Raw genomic sequence first — 27,906 nt, forward strand, 5'->3', positions numbered from 1 at the left:
CACTAGCCTTGCCTGTAGGGCTTCAGTGTGGCCACAAATGAACAGTGACTCTGTGATACTCACCGTCCTTTTCTGGTTGTACAGTGTAGTGGAAGATCAGTAGTAAAGGGCAAGGATTTGGCACAAAACCTGGTCAGGCATCATCTTCTGTTGTGGCACTCTGATTACAGAATGCCCTACCCTTGGGGGCAGGACAGATGCTGATGTTGGCCTCATTTTGGCTAACTTCCAAACTGGCCTCTTTACCAAAACCTGCGGTGTGGCAAACATAGCCTGACCAGATTTTAGATTTCTATTGAAAATATACAGTGTATGATATTTAAAATTGCTTTAAAGTATTTTAAATCACCTAGAGTTTTTTTTTGTGTTCTGCCCTGAGACCCTTGGACATAAGGTTGTAAATATTTCAGAAAATAAACTTTTATGCCTTTGGTGAACTTAGAGGGAAGAACTCCTGACGACCCTCCAATGACATGGATTGACAATGACTGCTTTTATTTTATCCATTTATTGAGAATATTTCAATGCTGATTTTCAGCTGAAGCTTTCAAGAAAAAGCAAGAACAGATTATATTAAGATAACGATTTTTAAACTCGCAATAAATTTAACATCACAGGCTGCATGGCAAGAGTATCTGAAAGCCAAACTAAAAGTAGCAAATGTCAACAATAAAATTGACATAACAGAAATAAAATGTTATCACAAAGTGGGCACTGACCCAGTGCCCCTAAGGAGATCATTCCCCAGTTAGGATGTCACACCATAAAGTTATTCTGCTTTGCCACCACCTACAAGACATCTGGATGTTAACTAAAGAACCTCTGATACAGACTGGAAGGAATTTAGCAAGAAGGCCAGTTATTTGTAATTTATGAATATTTCTTATTTATGAAGATCAGTATTGCTTATCTGAAATATCTCATTTATACATACAGTACTTATTTGTTCAACTGAAAGGCACAGTGTTCAACTGACACTTGACAGCAGAAGTTGCCGAAGGCTCACTTGAGGTCAATATGGCATTTGGATATGTGGATTGGGCCAAATGGCACATCACTCCTCCCCTCAAGTCAAGCACTCCTATTTAGACCACACCAGCCCACACCAAAAGGGCTTGTGCAGTCGCACAGTAAAGTTGCTAGCTGGCCAGAAAACCTCCAGAGGCAGCATTCATGCCATAAAAATAAACATGACTGCCCACTGGTGTCTGGATGTGACATGGTTGGTATAAGAGCACTACTATGGTGGCCACCTAAGAAACTGACATCACTAACTCAGATATGTAATATGCATACTGTATACATTGCTACCAATCCCATTTGTTTAGCAGAGAGTTCTGGTCACACAAGCCTAGATCAAAAACAGTGGAGTGGAAAATCTGGGGTGGGGGGGATGATATAATAGAGACTATATAGTAAGCATGAAACATTTGGCTCTTAAAAAATAAATGTTTAGGCAAGAAGTGGGACATCCACATAAGTAGATAAGCCTGTTTAACCTATTGATTATCACATGGAACCCTTTGTTAAAGAGCAGGAATTCACCAAGCTGTGAAGAAAGGAGGCAAGTTGAAAATGAGGGCAGGAAGGCTTAAATTGCCCTCTCTAGGTCATAAATCCTGCTTAGGAAATACAGTCCATATCTTGCTGTTATTAATGAGCACATGAGCTTGGAAAAGTTAACACTGGCCATTGTAGCTGGGGAACTGTAATTAATAACAATAATTTTAAAAATGACTACCAAGCTCTATCATGTACTTTTTGCTCTGTTCTGTCTTTCTCATTCATTCATTCATTCATTCATTCATTCATTCATTCATTCATTCATTCATTCATTCATTCATTCATTCATATGTCACCTTTCTCCCAGGATTGGAATTCAAGACGACTTATAAACTTGGATTTGCAAATGTTACAACAGAATAAAATACTGTACTATCACTAGGAACCGTTTGGCCAGGGGATGAATGAAATGAAAAATGGGGCAGAGGGAAATGAGGAAAAGATCTGTGCTTGGAAATCCAAGGGGGGAAAAAGCTCCTTTGGTTTGGACATTATTTAGCAAGTTACCGTGGAAATTTCAGGATTTCCTAGTTGAGAGAGGCATGCTGGAAACAATGTGTTCAAACAAGCAAAGAGACCAAACTGTCTCAGACACCCTGCAAGTGTTCATTATGCGTGTGATTTTCCCTCTTTGTTTCTTCAACACTTTTGCTATCTTTTTTCTCACTCATGCAGGCCGATTAAGAAAAAGACACAATACTTTCACTATACCTGTTAACTTGCAAGTATAAAGAACCCTCCATCAGCCATAGAACCGATTTGCAGGTTGTTTCTTTGGGGGGTGGAGAGGTTGCCTTAAAACACAACTGGAGTACCAGCATATCCAAAGCATTACTAAGATTTTTCAGGGCTCTCATCCCTTTAAATAGTAGCTTCCTTTCTTGTAAAGTAAACCATGCCTTCCTCTTCACTTACTTCATTTCTGGATTCCTGAATTCTAACCTTCTTGCAGGAGCCTTCGGTCTCTTAAAATTGCTTTGCAGATAGTGTAACTGCTCATTGCCTTTTAAAAAGGTAAAGGTTCCCCTTGACAATTTTTGTCCAGTCATGTTTGACTCTAGGGGGCAGTGCTCATCCCCGTTTCCAAGCCATAGAGCCAGCGTTTTGTCCGAAGACAATCTTCCGTGGTCACATGGCCAGTGCGACTTAGACACGGAACGCTGTTACCTTCCCACCGAGGTGGTCCCTATTTATCTACTTGCATTTGCATGCTTTCGAACCGCTAGGTTGGCGGGAGCTGGGACAAGCGACGGGTGCTCATTCCGTCATGTGGATTCGAAGTTAAAAAACTGACCAGAAATTTGCAAGTGTGATAATTAAAATAAATGTACAATTGTTTTTTAGATGTAACTAAAAGGAGGAAAGTACGAATTAAAGCGTTGTGGGGTCTCAGCATAAAGAAAGGTAATTGATGTAACTAAGGGACAAATCAAGAATGCCACAAAAAGCAACTTATCAGATATATTAAAAGAGAAAGACAAGAAAGGCTCAAATAATAAAAGGAATAGAGGAAGACCTTTGCCGAATAAGAATTCTTTCTGAGAAAACATACAGCAGAAACTTGCCCATGAGGCAAACATTACTGGATTTTCACAGGTAAGAGAGTGATATTAAGCTCTGGAATGAATGTTTTAATTACACTTCCAGATGTTTATAGAAAAGCAATGCCTTAGCATTGCTACAGAACTCTCCTGTCAAAATCACCTTTGATATCAATGTCATGGTAGTATACTTTGCACTAGAATCTCTTCCATCCCATCTGTGGAAAATTTTATGTGCTTCACTTGGCTCCCACAATCTTTGTCAAGGCAGTCTGACTCAAGATAGAGCGTGTATGTTCTTTACCCCAGAAACACCTCTGAATTTGTGGTTACTGGGGTTTGCGTAGGCGTATCTGCAGTTCTGCCATCATGTTGGGGTGCATAGGTCCAAACCTGAAGAGGCAGAAAGAATGTGCAGAGTGAGACAAAAAGCAGGTCATGGATCCCAATTTCTTCCTGTTTCCCCCTCAGTTCCTAGCAGGCAGTTGGACAGAACATTCATATTTACCCAGAATGCCTCAGGATTGGCCTGCTTGTTGCTTGTGCTGGAGGTGGAGGTGGAGTGTCCTCAACGCTTTGCATCTCCTGGGGTGAGCTCTCAGTGGGCGATCTCACTTTTTTCATGCTAGGTGCCCGTCGGATGGAGCTCTTACGACGCAGCAGCACCCGTTCCTTCTGAGCACTTGTATCCAGGGGTGCGACCTACAGAACAGAAGTGGGTTGGATGAGGGCAACATCTTGACTCCCACCATGTTGCCCTGCTTTCCTTCTTTGTTATGCTTACCTTGGTTGGGAAAACTCTAGTCTCTGCCAGGTGGTCTTCTTCAAGGGAAGGACTGTATGTCACAGGTTCAGGTTGTGGACTCCTCTCAGCCTTTTCTGGGTCTCTTGTAATTTCACCCAGCGCTTCTTCATCAAGGCCATGAGCTTCTGCCAGTCTCTCCAACTCTTCCCTTTGTTCAGTCTCCAGAATGGCATCTCCTGTTTGCTTCTCCTCTTCTTCTCCTTTAATGTCTACCCTATTTCTCTCAGATTCCTCTATTTCCTCCCCTTGGTGTCCTTCTAGTTCTTCTGCCCCTTCCAATTCTCCCTGGTCATCTTCTCTGAGGTCTGCTACTTCTTTTGGCTTCCTGTCCTGATCTTCCAATGACCCCATTTCCTCTACCTCCTGCTGGTGGTTCCTTCCAACTTCCTCTCCTTCTACCACCTCATTTTGTTCTCTTTCAACCTTTGCCTCAGAAAACATCACTTGCTGGACTGTCTCCTTCACTGCCACCCCTTCTTTGTCTTCTGCCTCAGCTTCTTGTTCCTCTCTCTTTTCAGCCTCCAACTGTGGGTTCTCCGTTATTTTGGTTGGCTCCTCCAGCTCTCCACGCTGAAATCCTTCAGACCCTGTTGCCCCCTCTAGCCCGCTCTGCTGTTCCTCTAGAAACTGCCACTGGTACGGCTCCTCTTGCTGAACCTCCATATTTGATGACAATCCCTCCTGCTCCTGCCCCACTTCGCTCCCTTCTGGCTCTTCTGCTTTTTCTTCAAGCTCCCACTGATGGCATTTTGCAATCTCATGTTCCCCTTCCATGTCCTCCTGCCACCCCACCTCAGTCTCTGCCTCACTCCACCCTGCTTGCTGAAGTCCTTCTTTCTCTACAATCACATCTGGCTCCTCCTGGTAGATCTTTTCAGCCTCGGCTTCTTCTTTCTCTGCTTCCTCCGGCTCCAACTGCTTGCTCTCCACCATTCTGTCCCAGCCCTCCATCACTCCATGCTGAAGTCCTCCATTCCATGCTGCCCCCTCTAGCCTTCTCTGCTCTTCCTCAAGAAGCTGTGAGCCACCCTGAACCCCTCCGTCCCACGTGGCTTCCTCTGGCCCTTTCTCCCGACAGACTGTGGTTCCTTCTGCATCTTTTACATCCCACTGATGGTCCCTCCCAACCACTTTTTCTTCTTCTAACTCCATCTCCTCCTCCATCTCTGCTCCACATAGTCTTGTTTGCTGAAATCCTTCTTTCTCTGCTGCAATATTGGGCTGTCCCTGCCAGCCTTCATCTGCCTCCACGATTTCCCGTTGCTTCTCTTCAGCCTCAAACTGCAGGTTCTCCACTGCTTTGGCTGCCTGCTCTAGTTCTTTATTCTGCAGCCCCTCTGTCCATGCTGCCTCCTGTAGACTTCCATGCAGTTCTTCTGTAAACTGTGCCCGAACTGCTGCCTCTTCCTGAACCCCTTCCTTCCACGAAGTGCCCTCCAGCTGTCTCTTCCATCTGCTGGTCTCTCCTACTTCTTCTAATTCCCTGCCGGTCTTCCACTGATGGCTCCTTTGCCATGGCTTGCCTTCACCCTCCAACGCCTCTGGAATCTCTGCTCTGCCTGGCATTGCTTGCTCACTTCCTTCTTTTATTGCCAACATATCTAATTCCTCCTGCTGGCCCTTTGTAGCCTCTACTAGTTCTTTTTCTTCCATCTTTGACTCTAATTCTTGGCTCCCCACCATTTCGTCTGCTACTTCCAGCACCTCATGCTGAACGCCCTCCAGCCATACTGCCTTCTCTGCCCCTCCATGACATTGCTCTACAAATGGGACCCAATCTACTGCTCCCTCCTGACCCCCCTTGTTGCACACTGCTTTCTCTACTTCTCTTTCCTCCAATCTGCTAGCCTCTCCTATTTCTGGTTTTTCTTTTGCCTCCCACTGATGACTTCTCCCTGTCTCCTTTTCCTCTTCTAGTGCCTCCTCCTGGTCTCCCAGAGTCCCTACATTATCCAGTATGGCCTGTTGAATGTCTTCTTTCACTACCACCATGTCAGGCTGCTCTTTAATGATTTCTTCTTCCTGATATTTCTCAGATTTCAAGTGCTGGTCTTCCATCATTTTGCCTACCTCCTCATGATGAAATCTTCCAGGCTGTTCTGTCTTCCCTCGCTCTCTCTCCTGTTCCCCTAAAAACTGTGCCAAGTTTGAGGACTCTTTCCAAACCTCCTCATTCCACAAATTTTCCTTCAGCTCTCTTTCCTGACCCACATTGGTCCCTCCTTCCTCACTCAGTTCTCCATGCTGTTTGCCTCCAGCCAATGGTCCAGCTAGTTCCCACTTTGTATCTGCCACCTCTGCTTGTACTTCTTTCTCAGGTGCATCTGCCCAGATAGTTCTTCCTGCATCCCATGGATGGATCCCCTGAGTCAGGGCTGACCCCTTCAGGTCTGTCTCTTTGACGCTGCCAGTCACTGTTGTTGTGACCATTTCTTCTTGGGCATCAGCTGGGATCCGGCATGTCTCTGTGGAGGAGAAACAGGAGGGGAAAAATGGAATAGATCTTGGCACCACCTTGAATAGACCCAATCTTGTCTGTTCTTATAATTCCCCACATCTCAGACCCAGGCTGTAATTATTACATTCAGAAATGCCTGTAGGGAATTCACAGCAACTACTGTTGCTGCACATGACACAAGCCCTACTGTGGTTTAAAAATGGTGCCAATGCACATCTTTGTAAACTGCATCAAAGCTTCCATCATTGGCTGACCAGTGCTGGAAAGCCTTCCAGCTACTGACAGAACCAGGGTCACATCAGCTAGTTCTTGCTAACTCAACATGCAACAGAAATTGAGTTGCTGGAGCTGTCCTTCAGGCAAAGACAGTGTTGCTGCCTGGTCACTTGCCAGCTGGTGACAATATTGGAGATGGTGGGGGTGGAGCGCCACTTTTACTGGATATAAAGCAGGTAAACTGCTCCCCTGACCCCATGTGCTCTGAGTCGTGGTGGGAAGCCTCTCAGCACAGGCCGGCCAATGGGCTAGTGGCTGGTCCTCATCCTGCTTTTCAGATAACCTGCATTAAAAAGGGGTACCAGGGATACTGGGAATCTCCAGGCAAGGCAAGGAAGAAATCTAGACTCAAACCCTGAAGGGCTGCTGCCAGTCAGAGTTGACAATATTAGACTAGATGGACGAATGGTTTGATTCAGAATAATACTGCTTCAATTTCCCATGTTTTCCACATTTTAGCATCCTATAGAATTTACTCACATGCTTTCCTACAGATTTTCTGTGCTCCTCCTCATGAAACAACCCACCTATTTATTGGTAAATATTTGACACTGTCATTCCTTTGAAAGTTCAAGATCTCTAAAAAATTCAAATTAACTATGTAAAACTCAGATAAAATGCAAGTATAAAAAAGGGGAGTACAAAAAAGCTGCCATAACACAGTAGCAGGGAAACAGAAGGACTATTTAAAGTTCTAACATCATTATAGATTTTTTCCCCCAAAAAGCTACAAGAAGACATTAGCACACATTTACAAGTAGGCACAAGCAGATAAATCCAGAGGTATAAATATATGTGTCTCATGCTTACCCACGAACCTTTAGTCACAATTACAATGGGCCAAACATCATCTAGTCCCAACTTCAAAACCTTCTCAAGTGGCAGAAACTACCGCAGAAATATAGGGAGAAACTAAGATGGAGGTGACTTTTTTATATGCAGAGTGCCTGACATTCACAACTGCATAATCACAGTCACTTGCAACACATTTCAAGACACAGACAGAGTAAGTATGGGGGACCTCTGGTCCATGGCTGAAAACCACTCCACCAGCCTTCTCAATCTAGCATACAGTGTCTTCTTCTCCTCTGCAAAACCCCTGATCCCTTGCAGAAAGGAGAAGACCCAGGACAGCTGCTCTCACCTGAGCCGCCACCTCAAGGAGCATTCTTGGGGTAATGGTTAGTTGGTGTCACTCCCTCATAGCATTTGCCCATGACAAAGGAACTGGAGTTGGTGGGAAGCAAATCCCAACTGAAACGTCCATTAAAAACAACTAGGTAGCAACCAGATCCCCTTAATCATCACCATCCCCCACAGTGTTTTGTAAGTACATTCTATAACCTTCCATCACCTGAGGGCTTCTCCTTTGACTCTTCCCATCCCTCATATCTGGAGGACAATTTGGCAAGTTCAAGAATGGACTCGGTAGATTGAGTTCCATGGACAGCTGCTTCTGGTGTTACCTGGATCTCCAAGTCAGGTGGGATCTCCTGAAAAGGAAAAGCCTTAATAAAAGAGAGATGGCACACAGATGGGTCTTTCAGCTCCACTTCCTCCCCTCCAACACCTACCTTTGTGGCAAGTGGACCTTCAAAGATCTCCAGATGTTCCCTTGGAGAAATATCTGTGCTGGAAAGAGTTGGAGAATGGGAAAGGATGAGACCAATTATGTAACAATTGTGTGACATCCAGTCAATTCTGATTTATGGTGACCCTTTTCACAGTTTTCTAAGTAGTTAGTACTCAGAAGTAGTTTTACCATTCCCTTTTTCTAAGACATCCTGGGACTGTGCAGCTCGCCCAAAGCCACACAAGCTGGCTTTACTCCCAGGAAAAGCAGTGGGGAATTGGGCTCCAAGCCTTTGGCTTTACAGCCAGATGCCTAGCTCACGGAGCGATCCAGCCAGTGAATGCAACTATAGAGGTAGATTATTGGGCTTCAGAGGCAGAATCAAAATGAAAGCAAAGCAAATCTCCCAGTGTTAACAGCTCCGCAACATCAGATTAAATGTTTTACCCGTTGCATGTTGTCTCAACTTCACAGTCAGGACAGCTGCCTTCATGCCTTCTCTCCCTCGCATCTCTTGAATCTTCTGCTCCTGGATGAGGATCATCTCCAAGGAGGTAGGTGGTGAAGGAGGAAGCAAAACTCTGAGGGTGAAGTAGAGAGGACGAAACATTGAAAACAGAGTAATGAGCTAGGAATCCAGCTGACTTCCTCTGGAAAAACCATGGGCCCTGGATCCCACTCAAGCTAGACTGACAACCCAGAGAAAGGGGTTTTTGCTAACCACTGCCTGTTGCAGAGCCCCGAGCAGCCGTTGAAGGTACTCCATCAGACGCTGGGATCAGGTGGAGATAAGGTAAAAAAACAGCAGCTTCCCCTTTCTCCCCAGGGAGGGAAGTAAACATCATCACAACTTTTCACCACATGCTCCTCCTCTTCCTTGCAGTCATAGCCACGGTCCATTCTGGCTTTACACAACTGCAAAAGCAGCGACAGCTCACCACAAAGCGGACGGAAACAAGAAGCCTTTGGACAGTCAGGCAGCGTCAACTATTGGCTGAGTCAGCCTCAAATGAGAGGAGTGCAAAACCATCCCCAAAACAACATCAGTCGCGCTATTGAAACCACTGAAATGTCCCTCAGAAGCTTTTTTGTTGTTGTTGTGCCAGCAGGGTCTCTTCAGATTAATTTGTTTCTGTTTCCTGGAAATATCATGGCAACTTCATCTGAAATCTACGCTGGCCTGTGATGAACTCTGACTGAAAACCCACCTACAAGCAAAGGACAGAATCTGTTGTGGACTTCAGGGTCAAGTTTGGCCTAACTGGGAAACCCAGCACGGCTTTGGGGGTCACAGTTTTCTATTCTGCACAGAACTATTTATTATTATCATGTTCTTTACTCTCAAAATGGGGACGCTGAAGGCAGTTAACAGCCATAATAATTTTTAATGGCTTAGTTTGAAAAAAAGGCAGAGGTCAAAATAAGCAAAACTGTGCATTGTACACTGAAGAAATACAATTTCATGCACAAATTGTCTCGGCTGTGAATCCATCCAGTTAAATGGTGCTGGCTTTTTTTAAAATGTTTTTTCAACAGAAGCATATGTAGAACTCACAAGTTCAAGATTTCTCAGATGTTCAGTACTTGGAAAAGTTACCTTTTGTGGATGGCAATTCTCCAAATTGGGTATATACACTTGCAACTGAGTATGTGGACACAATATTCTCAGAGTAAACGTTGCCCTTTCACTTTTTTCTAGACATTTCCTTTTGGGTCACACAGCACATCACCCATGGATCATAGAACACTGAAGAACGGAAAACAGAAATCTTGACCATATCCTTTGCAATTATGGAGAAAGTTTTGACAAAACTGCTGAGCCGGAAAAAAATGGAAAAACTTAAGATCATAATATTCCCCACCTTAAATCTGGGAATGAATTACAAAAGTAGAATAATAGCCATACAAAGCAAAAGCGTGCTGCTTATATACCGCCCCATAGCGCTTCAAGCACTCTCTGGGTGGTTTACAAGTTAATTATGCAGGCTACACATTGCCCCCCCCACCCAGCAAGCTGGGTACTCATTTTACCGACCTCAGAAGGATAGAAGGCTGAGTCAACCTTGAGCCGGCTACCTGGGATTGAACCCCAGGTCGTGAGCACAGTTTTGGCTGCAGTACAGCGATTTAACCACTGCGCCACGAGGCTCACAGTAATCTATTTTGATGAACAGTGTCATTGAAGCGACCAACATAAATTTGACCAAATTCCGGGAGGCAGTGGAAAACAGGCGGGCCTGGCGTGCTCTGGTCCACGGGGTCATGAGGAGTCCGACACGACTTAACAACTAAACAACAACAAATCTATTCCATAGGAAAACAGTATGGTATAATATGCCCCATAGGAAAAGTGTCCAGAGGTCAAGGTAGACGTTAATTTAATTTCTCAACATTGTGAAGAGAGCTACTTCATGATATGGCAAATTAAATACTTTCTCAGCTCCACAGAGGGGCTGAGGAAGTTTTTTAAAAGATAAGGGTGTATTAGAGCTGGTAATATGTATATTTCATGGCTGAGTGAGAACTTGAACCCAAGTCTCTTGAATCCTAATCTAACACTCTAATCATTACACCACAGCGATTGTGACATTGGCAGTGGGTCACAGGCACGAGCATGGAGACAAGACTGGGGGAGCACAGTCCATAAAGTGGGAAACGAAACAAGGTACAGTATTACTAAGAGAACAAAACTGACTTATATTTTGAATATAATATATTCTCAATATAATTATAGTCACAGGACAAACTACTGAATGTCTGCAGACTTACCAATGAAATTATGTCCAACTTACGGTGCAATCAGACACTATGAAAGGAGTGTGGCAGATCACAGGGTTTGGTACGCCTGTCAAATATCCAGGCAAAGCAGCGGATTGGACTTGATGGCCTTCCAGCGCAATTATTCTAATACTGTATACAAATTAGTCCATGACTCTATGATTGCACTGGAAAGGGTTGCTTTGCTGGGAATAATCTCCCTTAAAGTGTCCTTTCTATTCCATGTATATTGTTTGAACTTCGGGATATAGATCATACTGGACTACACCACAAGCGGTCCATAATGTGAGATATTTCCTTGTGTGATCACATCCTGAGGGTGCGATTGCACTGGAAAGCCAAATTGGAGCTATTCAGCTTTGCTGCGATTTGATTTACAGCCTGTTACTCTGTTTCACCAAAAATAAGACCTAACCTGAAAATAAGCCCTAGTACGATTTTTCAGGATGCTTGCAATATAAGCCCTACCCCAAAAATAAGCCCCAGTTAAGTGAAACCCTGCCCTCCACCATTGTGCAGCTATGAAAAGAAGATGACATTACTGTATTTGAATAAATGTACAGTAGATTGCTGTTGAGGGGTAAGCGATGACAAACCTAGACAGCATCTTAAAAAGCTGACAAAGGTCTGCATCGTCAAAGCTATGGTTTTTCCAGCAGCGATGTATGGAAGTGAGAAATGAACCATAAAGAAGGCTGTCCGCCAAAGAATTGATGCTTTTGAATTGTGATACTGAAGGAGACTCTTGAGAGTCCCCTGGACTGCAAGGAGAACAAACCTATCCATTCTGAAGGAAATCTACCCCGAGTGCTCACTGGAAGGACAGATCCTGAAGATGAAGCTCCAATACTTTGGCCATCTCATGAGAAGATTCAATGGAAAAGACCCTGATGTTGGGAAAGTGTGAAGGCAGGAGGAGAAGGGGATAACAGAGGACGAGATGGATGGACAGTGTCATCGAAGCTACCAACATGAATTTGACCAAACTCCGGGAGGCACTTAGATTAGTGCTCTAATTCTGATGTTCTTATTAGAATTCATATGTTGTTCTGTTGATCTTATTGCTTGGCTGTCACTGGATTAAGCTTGTTAATATTATTCCATTACTTGTCTGACCTCAGTATCACAAATTACTCCCTTTGCTGAAAATTGTGTAAGAGGAACAGCCAGCAGATGGCCATTTCAAAAGAACAATGTGTTCTTGTTGAGCTGCAGAAGATGAAATGACATGTAGGCATTCAAAAAGACATCCTGGCTGGTCAGACCCAAGACCGTTTTCCAGCCTGATCCATCAATAGCCCTTGGCTGACAAAACAAGTTCTAGAACTCACTGCATTCTCAAGAGTGGTGTGTGTACGTGTACACGGAATCTCCATGTCCCTTTACATATGGGTCATTATACTCACTAGGGGAGAGTCTTCCATTTTATTTTTTTATTAAAAACAAATTTAACTTGTCTTTCTCCTTAGAAAGGACCCAATGTGGCTTACAACAATCCAAAGACCATATTTAAGTTAGTAGCAATCATACAATACTAAAAGGATCTATGAATACAATACCAGAAAGCGTAAGCAAGGCCAAATTCCATTCAAAGCAGTAAAGTACAACAATGCATTATAAAGACTCCACTTGGCGGCTCAGGGAAAGCTTGCCAGAAGAGAAAGAAAGGTCTTCACCTTTTCTTCCACTGTTCTGCAGATGGATGTGTGGTGATCTTTATACTGTAAATAAGCAGCAAGGAGGCGCTTATTTATAAATATACTGTAAGCACAGAGACAGGCACTCTGTATTACAGTGGATGCTTTTTCCACAATTCAAGGCTGCGCATCAAGACAGAGAGGCAAAGATACTGCTTTCTTACCACAGAATCCTACATGTATCAGGGAAATGCACGCACAGAGAGGCATAAATGCACACAACACGGGCTGTGTGCACAAATTGTGGTAACTCGGGGCAATGCAGCGCCTCTCCCTGCCCCACCCGGAGGAAAATGTCTGTGGATACTCCGGTTTGGGTTGGTACTCTTGCCCTCAATAAAATCAACTCACTGCTAAGTTTTGACACTTTTCTGCTCTGCACAGTCTTCGGGGGTTAGTTGTGATTGTTTTATCATGTTTCTGCTGGTTTATTTTGTGGAGGTTCCCCCGCCCCGCCCCCGCTGCTACGGATATTATCATGATGATGTTTATTGTAAGCTTATTTGAGTTTTTACTTGCATGTTTAAAACCTCGTTAGCTGCTCTGGATGGCCAACAGGCTCAGAGAAATCAGGCAAAAGTTTCAAAATAAAATAGATAACAAGGAAAATTTCCGATGGGTTTTAATTTAAAGGCATAACTTTTAAACAGCTGTCGGCGTGTAGCTGTCAACCGTTTGAAGCAAAGCGCGCTCAAGTTACTGGATACAACAGGATATACATCGGGGACGGGAAAAGGATATTAGAGGGTCACATAAGGGAGGGCACTGGCAGCAAAGAAACGGCGTCAAACCAGGAAGCATCGTCACGTGGGGACCTGCAAGGTCACATGACTCCCGTTTCAGGAAGACGCGTTTGGCTCTCGGTTTGCAAGGAGAGGAGGTGGCATTTCCAGTTGTGCTTTAAAAGGATAGAACAAACCCTTAGGAAGGGGAATTATGTATGTGGGAAAGAGAGAGAGTAGAAGACAGAGACGTATTATCCCAGTGTGGTTATGAAGCTTCTGGGATTTCTTTTTTGCTCATCCCGACCCTCCGCTATTTTTAATTACTGTATCATTATTATTTAGGTAGTCTTCCTCAGTACCCCGTCCTCTCCTGTCTCCGATGGGGCCTATATGGGGTGGATGGCAGGGCATCTCGTCTGATCCTGAAGGTGAGATCTGCCTCCCCTTTCAAGTCCCCTCTCCTTCTATGTCCCCTCCATTTTATTGACCTTGCTTCTCTTCCAAAATAAAAACAGGAGAAGATGAAGATGTACCCCGTTCTGTGGAGCCAGCTACCAACCCGGATGCCTGCAGCCTTCGAAGGAACAATTTGGGCTTCTGGTGAGATCCCTTTTGCTTTATTTCCATTGTTTTCCTCAAGGTGCTGCTGCTGGCATGAAAGACAATTCTCTAGGATTATCTGATTTCTGTTGGGTTCTTCCTGTCACTGTTACAACATGAAGTCACTCTTTCTATCCTTTGTGCATGACTTCTTTTGCCTTAGGCTGAATGCACTCAATTAGATTTATATTTAATTTTCTAGGCTTTCTGCTTTTTGCAATTGCCACCTTTAATATATATTCCTTTCCAACATATCAGAACTCTCTGGTGCTGCTTACTTACAGCCTTGCTTGTTTTATCTCTCACACACTGTTTGCTTGGGTGCTGGAGGACTTTGGGTATGGGAATGATATTGTAAAGAAACTGTGGTCCAAAGTGATGACCCTGCATCCTTGGCATGTGGCTGGACTCCCAAGTCTTACCATCCCTGGCCATCATTCATGCTGGCTGAGACTGATGAGAGTAGAAGTCAATCAATCTGTGGATCACAGATTCCCCACCCATGGTCTAAAGCATCTGTGGTCTTTAGCCCTCCAGATATTGATTAATAGCCATTGGCCAGACTTTGGAATAAAAACTGAACATCCTAAGGGTCCTGTGTACCCCAGCTGTTGTCTAAAGAAAGGGTGGACAAAACACAGCCAATTCAACTTCTAAATAGATCATTGGGTTTACTGGCATGGTTTAGCACCCTCAGATACTGAATGTTCAAAACTCAAATGAACATCTGATTTTGTTCTTATTTTAGGGGGGATTTTTGGCAGTCTGTGCAACTCCAGAAGATCCCAGGGCCAGAAAAGTAGCTGTCAGACACACCAAATCTTCCCACCCCTTGTGGCAGTACACCTGGTCCTTGGCAAAGTGATGGAAGTAGGAGTCTGATTGGTTTCTGAGTGGGAAAACTGAGAGCTTGGGAATCGGGGGCTTTACATGCACCCATTTCAGCTGCAGTATAGAAAATGTTTTAAAAATGAATCAGATGCCATTGCTTTCATGTCACAGGTTACTGGGACTCTGCAACAATTTTGCTTATGTGGTTATGCTGAGCGCTGCCCATGACATTCTCAGCCATCAGAAGGTGCCTGCTGGCAATGGGACTGGACCGGTGAGTGTGCGGAGCAAAAAAAAAGCAGACATGCGCAGCTGTGTCTGTTGTGCAAAAGGGGACAAAAAAACAAGTGGAGATTAGGAAATGTGTCTCACCCTGCAAAAGAACGTGTAAACAAAATGCACTTGCTTAGAAGTGGGGAGTGTTGCACACCTGGATCTGAGGAGTTCTCAAGGAGAAAAGGAAAGCCATAGCTGAAAGGTGAAAATGCAGTTCGGTGAGGGTGCAACTGGCTGTGCAGAGGGTGGCACAAGCACTGGGACCTGCTTAGTCTGTGGATATTTGATAGGCCCACCGAACCCTGCAGAAAGAGTGCATTTCAACTGAGCATTAGGAAACTTACTAATGGTAAGAAAAATTGGCAAGGGAGTGAGTTATATGGTGGGGGCAGAGGCTGTCTCTTGCTGGAGGTCTTCAAATAGAGGCTAGGAAGCTTTTGGGATGGAAAACAGTCACTCTGGATTTCTTTCGCCAGGCAGGAAGATGGACTAGTTGCCATTTAAAGTCCTCTCGGACTCTGTGCTTCCTGGATGGTGATCCTCCCTGCTTCTTTTTATACTGGAAAAAATGTCCCTAAGTTCAAGGATAGAATGAATAAAAAGCAAGTAAAGTCACAATCGGTTTATCCTAAAGACACCAGGATGTATGACAAAATGAGTTGTACTCTCACACAAAAGATTATTGCATGGAGAAATCATTAAATAGTTGGTAAGACAGAATGAGTGGTGGTGTCCTCTCCAACATCTAATCTTTGGTTTCTGGTGTCTGATTCCTCCCACAGGTGCCCCACGGTGCTAATGATTCTCGCTATGACTGCAACCCCATTTCTACAGGGGTAGGTACGGGGGGGGGGGCAATGGGAATATGTTTGATAATTTGACACTGACTCTTATTCACCATTGTCTCTTTGGTGTGCCCTACAGGCCGTGCTGTTAGCTGACATTCTGCCCACTCTTCTGATCAAATTCAGCGCTCCTTTTTGTATCCATTTGTTCCCATATGGGTGAGTTGGCAAAGTTCACAAGAAGTAATGATGGCTCTGGACTGAACTCTTTTGAAATGTAGCAAGCAATAATTCATTTACATAGACCTGTAATTTGACATACACACCCCAAAAATGTATACTCCATAGAGAAGACAACTAAGGTTCCATCTCCCCTGCAAACTTGTGATCTTTCTGATAATGTATTTCTTTTAAAAAAGAACATTTTATTCAGAGCAGCAGGAAAGCAGAGCTGGGATGTAGCTAACTTAACATGTTATATTGTTGCTTTAAATATATCATTTTTGGGTAACAAGTAATATAATAAGTAGTCACTGAATTGAGTTTAGATATAACAAGTGATACCCAAGTTATTTCTAAGTTACTTAGAATTGTCAGGTAACACCTAACTATCTTCAAAAGCTACTTTTCAATGCATTTTAAGATATCTTAAGAGAATTTTTAAAGGAAACGTTCATGTTTTATGCCACTGTCTTATCAAAGCTAAGTGGCAAGGTAAGTACAGTATTCTTTGGCTTTTTGGCTTTCATATTTTTTGTAAATATTTCCAAGGTGCAATATCAGGACATTCCACTAGGGAACCAGAGGAGTATTTCCTCATTTTTTCTGGCCTGTTTGTCTAGACGGGCAATGGCGAACCTATGGCACGCGTGCCACAGCTGGAACACTCTGTGGGCATGTGAGCCATAAGTCGCCATCGAGAAATACCTGTCCTCTGATCCTGAATTTTGGCATTCCCCTCTGCTGGTGCAGTGGTCCAGCGGAGGGGTGCAATGGCGGCCATCACTGTTGTAGCCCGATGGGGGATTGGAGGACCAGTAAATATTTATCTGTTAATACCGTACCTAGGAGAAAAAAACCAAGCATTTAACCCTTGCAGTGCGGGGGCAATTGTTTTTAAATAAGTTGATTTTGTGTTGCAGTTTGGTCACTCGGGCTCAAAAAGGTTCGCCATCACTGGTATAGACAGTGGAACTTGTTGAAAAGAGGCAGTGCAACAAATTAGGGGTAGTCTTGGAATAACTGCCAGGGAATAATGATCAATAGTTCTTTACAAAACTGTAATGTTCCAAGCTCCAGGGGAAAAAAGGGGTCTAAAAGGAATCGTGCTTCTGTAATAGAGTTAGTAGCCATTCCTTACTCTCCATCTAGAGTGCCTGGTTATTAAGAGACATTCAGTTGCTGTGAGGAAGGGGAGAATATTCGTTGTCATGAGGGAGTTACTGCCGGTGGTAATTCCAAATTGTTTTGTTTTACTCCTCATCTCACAGCTTGCGTGTGGCCATCTGCGTCCTCACAGCTTGGGGCAGTTTCTTGCTAGTGGCCTTCTCAACAAGCACAGCCCAAAGTATGGCAGGTAGGTGCTATCCATGTTGGGAATTTATGAGGGAACAGATAGTCATTGTTGTCATCATCATCTTAGAACTGCTGAGTTGGAAGAGACCAAATGGATCATTGAGTCCAGCCCCTGTCAAGGAGGCACAGTGGGGAATCGAACTCCCAACTTCTGGCTCCCTAGCCAGAGACCTAAACCACTGATCTATCCAGCAGTTCTCCAGATGCAAGGCAGTTGCCCCCCCCACCTTTATATGGTGTCCTCTTAACTGCTGGTTTTAGAAAGCTGTAGTGGGTGGGGACATGATTTGACAAAAAGGGAGCAGGGACTCGGGGAAGAGGTGTGTGTATTTCATGAAGACCTCAGACATTTCTCTCGACCATGATTTGAACACATGCAAGTTTAGATCCAAACTATGTTAATGGAACCTTGGTTCCCTCAAAATCAGTGCGGCAAATCAGTCATGACGTGACTTGAGACCCATTGATTTTTGGTAGGCCTCGGGTGCAGCTTAGCTAACATCTGAATGGAAACCAATCTCTAACCTTAGAATCATCCCCTTTCGAAGCAAACTTAACATTAAGTAGCACTTATAATTGACCAACAATTAGTACTTCAGATAGGATTAGCTTCTCTCACCCTGAGGAAGTTGCTCTCTGTAAAATTCCATCTTTTATACAGTCCATAAAACACTACATTTCTGGCTCATGTAATGTTCAGTAGCACAAGAGAACAGACCGTAGTTGGATGATGAGATTTGTTTCCTTCCCGTTGCCATAGGTGTCGTGCTGGCCAGTATCTCATCTGGCTTGGGTGAAATAACGTTCCTGGCACTCACATCTTTCTTTGACAGGTAACAAAAAGGGGGAGAGTTTGTAAAGCTGTCGCTTGGGTTGGATGGTGCTTCACGTTTGCTCAGAGAATAAGGTCTGTGGCTTTTCAGACTGTTGCTGAACTTTATGGAGGCAAAACCTTGCTGTTTGTCTCAGCAATGCTCATCTGGGTAACTGCTTTTAATGAGAAAGGCAAACATTGTTTTTCCCAGAACAATGACTGTCATTGTGTCTTTCACTTAAAAAAAGTAGTAGCAGAAGCAGTTCTGCAAGTTTTCAGCTTACTCTGTTGACTCTGGGAAAGGTAGATCCTGTGGTTGAAATCCTGCTGCTTAGTGTGGCAAATCACAACTGAATAGTGGGCCCGCTGAATCTGTGACGATTTTGGAATCAACTCCTCTCCAAGTCCCTTTTGTTCAGTAGACCTACTCTTGTTGCTAAGCAGCAGGATTTTAGCCTATATGTAAGAAGGTGCTAATGCTGTGTTGTGTTACCAAAGAATCTCCCTGTGCAATCCACAGAGCGGTTGTACAACATTTTTAAATTTATTGTACTGAATCCAGATATAATTGTATGCACAGTAGCCTTGTTGATTTGGGGGGGGGGAGTCTGTGTTTAACTAAACCTAAGTCTACCCATTTTGTTTGTCTGCCTGTTTTCATAAAGATGGATGTTTCTCTAATACATGCAGCATTTCAAATAACAGTGACGGGCAGTCAGCTAGCCAAATTAATGCAGTGAAAGACAAGGCTGATCCATTATTGAAATTTTTTTGTCATATACCACATCACAGATCACGGCACAGATCAGGGTTGCTTGTGATGGAGTTGATGTGAAGGAGAGAGGCACCATCTCTTGAGTAAAAAAAATAATAACAACAGGATAGAGACTATTTGTCTCACAGCTTGGAAATACTTTTTGTTTGTTTGTTTTGGCAGCAACTCCCAAAATTCTCCCAACTGCACAGCCACTGATTTATTTCATTTTATTAATTTCATTACTTTATATACCACCTCATCGGTGCGAGGCACTATTCTGGGCAGTTAACAGTCGATAAAATCAAATACGTAATAAGGAAAGGACCAGTGAAAATCCTGAAGACAAAAGTCAAATCATGTCACGTTTAAAAACCAGGATTGTGTAACATATCATAATAAAATGGCAGGGCAAGAGGTGAAGAAGCTATTTTGTCTAGAGATTCTAGAGGTTGTATCCCAAGAAGTGATTTTTCCAAACAGTAACGGAGACAGTAGATGGTTTTTGTAGGTTTTTGGGCTGTTTGGCTGTGTTCTGAAGCTTTTTCTTCCCAACGTTTCGCTAGCCTCTGTGGCTGGCATCTTCAGAGGACAGGAGTTAGAACTCTGTCTGTGTTCTGGTGTAGTGTGTGGGATAGCTGCATATTTGTAGCTGTAGGATCAGATTTTTGTCCTTTTCAGGAGATTGGGTGATTATGGTGATCAGGGTGTTTTTTTTTTTGTTATGAGTGTATTGTTGTGATAAGGAGTGGGGAGATGGTCTGTCACTGTGACTGATGGCAGCAGAACTCACATTTTTTGCTTTTCTCTCCTCTAGCACGGTGGTGTCTGCGTGGTCCTCTGGGACAGGAGGGGCTGGCCTGATCGGCGCCCTTTCCTACCTGGGGCTGACAGAGGCAGGCTTGAGCCCTCGACACACCCTCCTCATCATGATGGTTGTTCCTGTGATCATGCAGGCCAGGTGAGCTTTGAAAGCAGGAGGGGAGGGAGTGGGCTTAGTGGTGGTATGGATGGATGTGAGTGAAAAAGAGGAGCAGCGATTGCCAGGGACACAAGGGGGTGAGGTAGGCCGTCAAATTCTGGGGGATCTCATTCAAAAAAACACACACCTCCACACTTCTCAAGGACAATAATCTCAGAGAGCCCCATGTCCCTGATTAGAAGAAGGCATTTCCATTTGAGAGACATTAGGTACCTGCCTAAAGCAGTCAACCTCTTTTGTATATTGTGTTATTCCACAATACAGCAGTCCCTTTGACCACTCCCCCCCCCACTTCATTCTCTGTAGCTATTGCTTCCTGTTGGCTCCACCTCCTCATGCCCCCCGCTGCGGCTGGAGTACTTCCACACAGAAGTCTCAGCAGGCCTCTTCCATGTCTCAGGAGCCACTCCTGGGGCGGGAAAGCACACCCCGGAACAGTAAGTGATCCTTATGAATTTCAGTAGTGAGATCCTTTGCCTGGATTAGTGTAAAAACATTGAGCTTTGATCCCTCAGCAGACGAAATCCTCTAATAGCAACCTGGATGCATCCGAGGGAACAACCATTTACCTATAAAGAAACTTTTTAGCTAAAGATTTACATTCCTGCTTCTTTACCAGTGATGCCCTCTGCTGATGCCGAGGAAAGAAGGAGAATTTTAAGAAAAGCCACGCTGGATTAGACCAAAGGGCTGTGTAGTCGAGCACTCTGTTCACACAGGAGTCTGTCAGTTGTCCATGGGAAGGGCACCAGCAGAATAAGTCTGCCTTGTGTTCCCCAACAACCAATGTGCAGTTTTGTCATTGTGTATTCATTTCTGTAACATTTCACAGTGTGCCAAATGCTGATAAGCCAATTGATAATTGTTTTCTTTATCCTTTCTTATTTTAAACCATTTGCTCCCACCTCCAGACACAAAAAGCTGTCGTCTGAGTTTGCAAGAAAAGGGGAAGGTGGTCAAGGTAAGCATCATGCACAAAATACATGTTTCCAGGGAGAAAATGGAACAGGTTGGGGGGATGGATTTAAAGGTGTCTTTACTTTAGAGTGTGTGAGATGGAGTCCAGTGCTTGATTGTTAACTTAAAAAATGGAGGCAGATAGGACATAAAAATAATGAAAAAAGCCACAAAAACAAAGAATTGAACTCGACCACTTCTCTTGGGTATTTAGAGAAACGTTTTTACAAACTGCCAACTCTTTTATTTGATTTGATTTTGCTCAATGCGTTTTGAAGTATGAGGCCTTTTCTCAACAGCATTCTATAACCAACTACAAAGAATAAATGGCCAGAAGGAAAGGTTCTGACTGAGTGCCATCACTCTGTAGTGAAGGTGATCTGAACATTCCCAGAAAAACTCTTTTAATAACTATTATGACTGCTCCTGCTTTCATATGTTCTACAGCTTTGGACTTGCACTGGGAGCAGATAAAACTCTTTGTGATTGTTGCATGAGATATTTCTTCCCTAAAAAAGAATTATCTCTAGTGTTCATACACCATTGCCTTCAGAGGAAAAAAGTATTGCCCATGTTGGGAAACAGGCATAAAAAGCACAGTTTCAAGGGCTGTATTTCTTGAGGTGAAAATGTATCTCATTTCTTCTGTAGTGTCATGGTTTCATGTAAACATGTGGCCTTTGTAGGATGTGCTGACACCATTTCTCTCCCTCAGGGTCTACTGAAATATCTGATCCCTCTAGCGATAGTGTATTTTGCAGAATATTTTATCAACCAAGGGCTGGTGAGTGGGAAGGGTGCAGAGATGGCTTTGGTGATCATTCCTTTAGCCTTTCCCCCCTTAACCCTTTCTTTTCTCTCCATTCTCCTCCCCTCAGTTTGAGCTGCTGTATTTCCGAACAGCATCTTTCGGTCATGCCCAACAATATCGCTGGTGAGTATGTGGGCTGGGCAGACAATAAAAAGGAGGCTTCGCACTGCATTTGAGCTGAGTAAGCATTGGTAGGCTAGAAAAGAAAAGAACTGGGATCCTAAATGATCCCTGCATTTCTCTATCTGAAGGGCGGGCCTCCCTTTCTACCCCAAAGACTTAAATCATTGCCTAATAAATCTTTGTGAACTCCATGGCGGGAGTGTACAGAGCCAGACAGAAAATAATTATATCAAAGTATCAGTCTTAAAAAAAAACCCACTCAAATCACTTGCTGACAGTAATTAAGCCTTAGGAGAACTGTTCTGCCTTTTAGAATAGAAGAGACCCCATATAATTGCTTAAAAATAAATAACGGTGTTGTGCAGAAGGGAATGTGGCTCATTTGGGGGTATGGGAGGTAGATTGTGATCCTCAGGCATGAGATTCCCTACCCTCCCTCTGTCTCCTGCAGGTACCAGATGTTGTACCAGGCTGGTGTTTTTATCTCGCGTTCGTCTGCCAGCTGCATACGGATCCGGCAGATCTGGCTCCTTGCAGTGCTTCAGGTAAAACGTTCCCTTCTCACACAACCTCTCTGCCCATAGGTTATTTCTTCCTGCCTTTCTGGGATGCATAATTCCCCCTCTGCACATGATAAGCTCTATCCTTTTATCCAGGCTGCCTGGCCTTTCCTCTCTCCACGTGTCCTCTGCTATTGAAGGAAGGAGGACCATGCTGTATATGAAGTTAGACCATTGCTTCATGTGGCAGCTTTACAATCTGAGATCCTTTTAACTACAGATACTGAGAACTGAATTTGGGACCTGGGCATTTCTTCAGTAGTGGAAGCAGCGGGATACTGGACTGTGGCTTAGTGGGTCCAAGAACTGGAACTTTTTGCTTAATAGGGAAAACTGTGTCATTTACCATTCTCTTTTAAGCTTCCCAGTTCTTTCTAAGCTTAACTACATCCCTTGCCCAGGAAGTGAAGGAAATATCAATTTTATTATCAGTAATAAATTATAGTGAATTATTTCTACTGTAACACAAAGTACTTTGAAGTGGTTTGGTTCTGAACAGGCAATTAAGACACATTAGCACTGCAAAAGACCTGTTTCTTTCATTGTCACTAACTGCCTTCTTCTCTCCTCTTAGTGCCTGAACATGGTATTCCTCTTGTTTGCGGTGAGCTACATGTTTTTACCCAGCATCTACTTGGTTTTTGCTCTGATACTCTACGAGGGTTTACTAGGAGGAGCCAGCTACGTGAATACCTTCCACTGTGTTAGTGCAGAGGTGAGCCTGTGAGGGGAAACTAGAGAGAGAAGAGAATGTGAAATGTATTAATATACTATCTGTAAGGACAGGGCTGTAATTGAATGCTTGAGTGAGTACAGGAAGGTATCTTGGTATTTTTGAAGGAAATAAAATACAGTGGTGCCTCGCTTAGCGATGTTAATCCATTCCAGGAAAAACGTTGCTAAGGGATTTCGTCACTAAGCGATTTTTAAAAGCCCACAGAAACACATTTTCGGTGCCTCTAAAGCAAGGCAAAACAGCGGTCGGCATTTTGTTTTTCCGGTGGCCATTTTGGAACCGCCGATCAGCTGTGCAAAAACGGGGGCTTTGCGATGATCGCTTCTTCGGGATCATCGCAAAGCCCCCGCCAATCAGCTGTGCGAAAATGGGAGCTTGATCGGAAAATTCACTTTGCGATGATCGCGGGGAAGCGATAATTGCAAACACCCCATTTTTGCACAGCTGATCGCGGGGCCTTTGCAATGATCACTTCCCCGCGATCATCACAAAGTGAATTTTCCCCATAGGGGCCATCGCAAAGCAATCGCTCTTGCGATGGCAAAAAGTCCATCGCAAAGCGATTTCGTCGTAAAACAGAGTGATCGCTATGCGAGGCACCACTGTATGGGTCCAAATATTTGGGGTTCAAATTCCCAGAATCCTTGACTGTCAGGCATTCTGGGAACTGAAAGCCAATAGGTGAAATCATTAAATGCCATAGACTCAGAAATGAGGCACATTCTCACTTTCCCAGGGAAGGTCAAAACAGGGCCTGTTGATGAGTATGAATTCTTAGGCCCAATACATGACATTTATTTATTTATGCTGGAGTAGCAGAGGATGCTCTCCACTCACTCAGGCCAAGGTATGTAATCTACTCTGAGCCAGCTAAAATATTATTGTGTAGAAGACACACATTTCCCCCAATACCACTGCCCATTTCTGGCGATAAAAACACAATAAAATACTCCTTGATGTCCAGAATCTGCTGCATGAAGTGGCCATGTAACTCTGGACTACTTATTGCTTTCATGGCCAGCTTGTTAGTCTGCAGTGATATGTCAACAGTGCTGAAGATTTATTTATTTAAACACAGCACCACATTTTGTGTGTCTGTGTACCACACCAGTAGTGTGTTATGCTCAGAATAGTATCTGGTGGATCACATGCTGCTTGAGGAGGAGTTAGGAAGTAAAAGTCTATGTAAGAAGATAATTACTGTTTAATTTAAATTTTTGTCTTCCCTGAAATACAGAGCCAGCCAGAGCACCGAGAGTTTGCTATGGGAGTGGCCTGTGTAGCCGACACATTCGGTATCTCGCTTTCAGGTGCCATTGCCATTCCTGTCCATGACTACTTCTGTCGACTCCCTTGAGGTCTGCATTCCAGAGGGACCAAGGGATGCATTAATATGTGACCATTCTGTTCTGAGTGGTCCAGCATCTGATATCAAGGAGGGGAGAAAAACAAGACTTTTTGCATATACCCTCCTGTGACTGTGAAGCAGAAAGGAGGCAGATCTGAGATTCAGCCTTTGATTTTAATTTCCCTGCCATTTTCATTTTGGGGATCCTTCTGTTTTAACTGAACTTTGGTGGGTGTCTTCTTTTGCATGTTACATGGGGCTGAGGTGGCAGAATCACAGCACATAAAATTACACTTGAATAGGGAATCATGTTAAACGGTTTTCAGAAGAGAAGTATTTTAATACTGCACGTGTGACTTGCAGGACATATTGTTATAGTGGGAAGGGAATGCACAATAGTATTTGGCATGAGGATCCACATAACCTTAAGAGATATCAAGTGTAGGTATCATTCATTGGTGACTATAATGGGAGGCAAGGAAACGGATTTAGGTCAGACATGTATCCAATCATGGAAAGGGGGAAACAATTTTGCAGTGTGGTCAATATCTGTCTCAAACAATAAACCAGCCTTTGGAAGAGTGATTGTCTCTCATTAAAGTATTGCCACTTGTCAAACAAACAAATGGGATATAGGCTGTAAGCTTGAGTTTGAAGATCTAATTTGCTGCTCGAAGTCACTGATTAAAGAACTCTAACTCCGGGAGGCAGTAGAAGACAGGAGGGCCTGGCGTGCTCTGGTCCATGGGGTCACGAAGAGTCGGACACGACTAAACGACTAAACACACAACACACAGTTGGCAACTAGAGTTAATGATGGCAATTGGAAGGGAGCAAAACAACTTTCAAACATTTGAAAAACTTCTGAATTGATTAATTCCACAATGATCCATCATGGTCATAGACATGCTCACATCTTGAATAGATCTCTCTTTATTCAAGTCTTTGCTTCTGTGCAGCAAAGGAGACACCCTGGTTTTAGCTCCCAGACTTTACAGTGTTTTGATAAACAATACAGTGGACCCTCAACTTACTGATGGCTCGACTTACAGACTTTTCGAGTTACAGACTTCTCTGGCCGCAAAATTTAGGTTTGACTTGCAGCCTGAGAATCGACCTACAGACCAGAAAAAAACCAAAATGGAACAAAAAGGAACAAAAACAGCCAGTTATGGATTAATCGGTTTTCAATGCATTGTAGGTCAATGGAGACTCGACCTACAGACTTTTCGACCTGCAGCCACCGTTCCAATACGGATTAATTCCGTAAGTAGAGGGTCCACTGTACGGGACAATTGATGAGATGCTCACTTTTTTTTATTCTCATCTCTTTGCCTTACATCTATTTTTGTTCCGTTTCTGCATTATTCCATGAATTGTCATTACTATGTGTGTGTATTTTTGTTCTTTTGGAAAAAGCAATAAAAAGCTTTTTAAAAATAAAGATGAACTTCCTAAGGGCAAATTGCTATTCAACAGAGGAACAAACTACCTCAGGTGATTCTTGGCTTGCCATTTCTGAAGATTCTGTCCTTTTACAATCCTCATAGAGACCCAAATCCAGATGTTGGTGTTTTGTTTTTTTGTTTTTTTTTTTACATTACAACTCCAATAACCCCACACTATGTTGGTTTGGGATGCTGGGACCTGTAGTAAAAAAGTAACATTTCCAAGTTCTGGCACAGGAGTGGAGTAGATGGCCTCCAAGATTTACTCTAGCCCTAAAATTCAGTGACTTGTACTGTATGGTGCCAAGGTTTTTGTTGTTTAGTCATTTAGTCGTGTCCAAATCTTCGTGACCCCATGGACCAGAGCACGCCATGCCCTCCTGTCTCCCACTGCCTCCCGGAGCTGGGTCAAATTCATGTTGGTAGCTTCAGTGACACTGTCCAACCATCTCATCCTCTGTCGTCCCCTTCTCCTCTTGCCCTCACACTTTCCCAACATCAGGGGCTTTTCCAGGGGGTCTTCTCATGAGATGGCCGAAGTACTGGAGCCTCAGCTTCAGGATCTGTCCTTCTAGTGAGCACTAAGGGTTGATTTCCTTTAGAATGGATAGGTTTGTTCTCCTTGCAGTCCAGGGGATTCTCAGGAGTCTCCTCCAGCACCACAATTCAAAAGCATCAATTCTTCGGTGGTCAGCCTTTTTTATAGTCCAGTTCTCACTTCCATACATCACTACAGGAAAAACCATAGCTTTGACTATGCGGACTTTTGTTGGCAAGGTGATGTTTGTGCTTTTTAAGATGCTGTCGAGGTTTGTCATCGCTTTCCTCCCAAGAAGCAGGTGTCTTTTAATTTTGTGGCTGCTGTCACCATCTGCAGTGATCATGGAGCCCAAGAAAGTAAAATCTGTCACTGCCTCCATATCTTCCCCTTCTATTTGCCAGGAGGCAATGGGACCAGTGGTCATGATCTTAGTTTTTTTGATGTTGAGCTTAAGACCATTTTTGGCGCTCGCCTCTTTCACCTTCATTAAGAGGTTCTTTAATTCCTCCTCACTTTCTGTCATCAGAGTGTTATCATCTTCATATCGGAGGTTGTTGATACTTCTGGAAATCTTAATTCTGGCTTGGGATTCCTCCAGTCTGCCCTTTTGCATGATGTATTCTGCATACTGAATACACTGAATACGCTTATATTATTGATATTATATTGGGAAGCTTTGGGAATTTCATCTCCTTAAGAACATAAGAATGTATAGGAAGAGCCCAGGCCAAGGGCCCATCTAGTCCAGTTTCCTGTATCTCACAGGGGCCCTACCAGATGCCTCTGGCAGCACATGAGACAACTAGATACCTGCCTCCTGATACCGTCCCCTGCAGTTGGTATTTGGCGGTACCTTCCTTTTAAGCCTGGAGATTATACATCCCCATCATGGCTTGTAACCTCCGATGGACTTTTCCTCCAGGAATCTGTCCAATCCCTTTTAAAGGCATCTAGGCCAGATGCCATCACTACATCCTATGGCAAGGAGTTCCACAGACTAACAACACGCTGGGTCAAGAAATACTTTCTTTGCTCTCTTTTCACTCTCCCAACACTCAATTGGAATGGATGTCCCCTGCTTCTGGTATTGTGTGAGAGGGAAAAGAGCTTCCCTCTAGCCACTTCATTCATCTTCTGCATAATTTTATAGTGTATTCCCCTTGTGTCAGTAGGTGTGTGAGTTCACTGGCTGTCACTTGATTTCAGCATTTTGGTAAGGAAGCAATTTGTACAGGTATGCATAATACACTACATACGTACAAATTCTGACATGGGGAGGGAACTGAAAAACATGGTTTCTGAATCAGAAAGCACAGTCGGAACCCCATATCTGCGGGGGATTGGTTACA

At 43.7% G+C, this 27,906-nt stretch overlaps 2 protein-coding genes and 1 long non-coding RNA gene across 6 annotated transcripts; 1 reads left to right on the forward strand and 2 right to left on the reverse strand.

Annotated features, from left to right (window-relative positions):
* Positions 1–492: 492 nt before the first annotated feature.
* Positions 493–9,075, reverse strand: LOC110078534 (uncharacterized). 2 transcript variants are annotated; one of them, XM_020792821.3, is made up of 7 exons: positions 8,938–9,075; positions 8,664–8,797; positions 8,218–8,275; positions 7,998–8,136; positions 3,889–6,374; positions 3,613–3,806; positions 493–3,497 (listed from the first exon to the last, which is right to left on the reverse strand). In XM_020792821.3, the coding sequence occupies exons 1-7, from the start codon at positions 8,980–8,982 to the stop codon at positions 3,434–3,436; spliced, it is 3,120 nt and encodes a 1,039-aa protein (XP_020648480.3). In that variant the 5' UTR covers positions 8,983–9,075; the 3' UTR covers positions 493–3,433. The 2 variants fall into 2 exon arrangements, with proteins under 2 accessions (XP_020648480.3, XP_020648479.3); XM_020792820.3 differs by having other exon boundaries at positions 7,998–8,151; positions 8,938–9,062.
* Positions 9,076–13,508: 4,433 nt separating this feature from the next.
* Positions 13,509–25,149, forward strand: CLN3 (CLN3 lysosomal/endosomal transmembrane protein, battenin). Of its 3 annotated transcripts, none has more exons than XM_020792852.3 (16): positions 13,509–13,629; positions 13,759–13,844; positions 13,932–14,016; positions 15,019–15,121; positions 15,906–15,959; positions 16,048–16,127; positions 17,399–17,484; positions 18,244–18,316; positions 19,869–20,012; positions 20,340–20,470; positions 20,945–20,994; positions 21,706–21,774; positions 21,869–21,924; positions 22,376–22,469; positions 23,059–23,199; positions 24,458–25,149. In XM_020792852.3, exons 2-16 carry the CDS (start codon positions 13,796–13,798, stop codon positions 24,575–24,577), a joined length of 1,335 nt encoding a protein of 444 aa, XP_020648511.3. In that variant the 5' UTR covers positions 13,509–13,629; positions 13,759–13,795; the 3' UTR covers positions 24,578–25,149. The 3 variants fall into 3 exon arrangements, with proteins under 3 accessions (XP_020648511.3, XP_020648512.3, XP_020648513.3); XM_020792853.3 differs by having other exon boundaries at positions 13,533–13,571; XM_020792854.3 differs by adding an exon at positions 14,765–14,886 and having other exon boundaries at positions 13,541–13,844.
* Positions 24,764–27,618, reverse strand: LOC144583378 (uncharacterized). The gene is made up of 2 exons (XR_013537120.1): positions 25,362–27,618; positions 24,764–25,262 (listed from the first exon to the last, which is right to left on the reverse strand). It is a non-coding gene; the product is annotated as an uncharacterized LOC144583378 (long non-coding RNA).
* Positions 27,619–27,906: the final 288 nt, after the last annotated feature.

The sequence above is a fragment of the Pogona vitticeps genome, chromosome 6 (genome assembly GCF_051106095.1).
Source record: "Pogona vitticeps strain Pit_001003342236 chromosome 6, PviZW2.1, whole genome shotgun sequence".
NCBI lineage: Eukaryota > Metazoa > Chordata > Lepidosauria > Squamata > Agamidae > Pogona > Pogona vitticeps.

Bases quoted from the DNA above. Each gene is read 5' to 3' on its own strand.
- LOC110078534 (XM_020792820.3), bottom strand. From the start codon at position 8,982: ATGGAGTACCTTCAACGGCTGCTCGGGGCTCTGCAACAGGCAGTG. The intron at 8,798-8,937 runs GTTAGCAAAAAC...CTTCACCCTCAG, and splicing joins GGGCTCTGCAACAGGCAGTG to AGTTTTGCTTCCTCCTTCAC. The intron at 3,807-3,888 runs GTAAGCATAACA...TCTGTTCTGTAG, and splicing joins CTAGAGTTTTCCCAACCAAG to GTCGCACCCCTGGATACAAG.
- CLN3 (XM_020792852.3), top strand. From the start codon at position 13,796: ATGGGGCCTATATGGGGTGGATGGCAGGGCATCTCGTCTGATCCTGAA. The intron at 20,471-20,944 runs GTAAGTGATCCT...TCCCACCTCCAG, and splicing joins GGAAAGCACACCCCGGAACA to ACACAAAAAGCTGTCGTCTG. The intron at 21,925-22,375 runs GTGAGTATGTGG...TGTCTCCTGCAG, and splicing joins CATGCCCAACAATATCGCTG to GTACCAGATGTTGTACCAGG.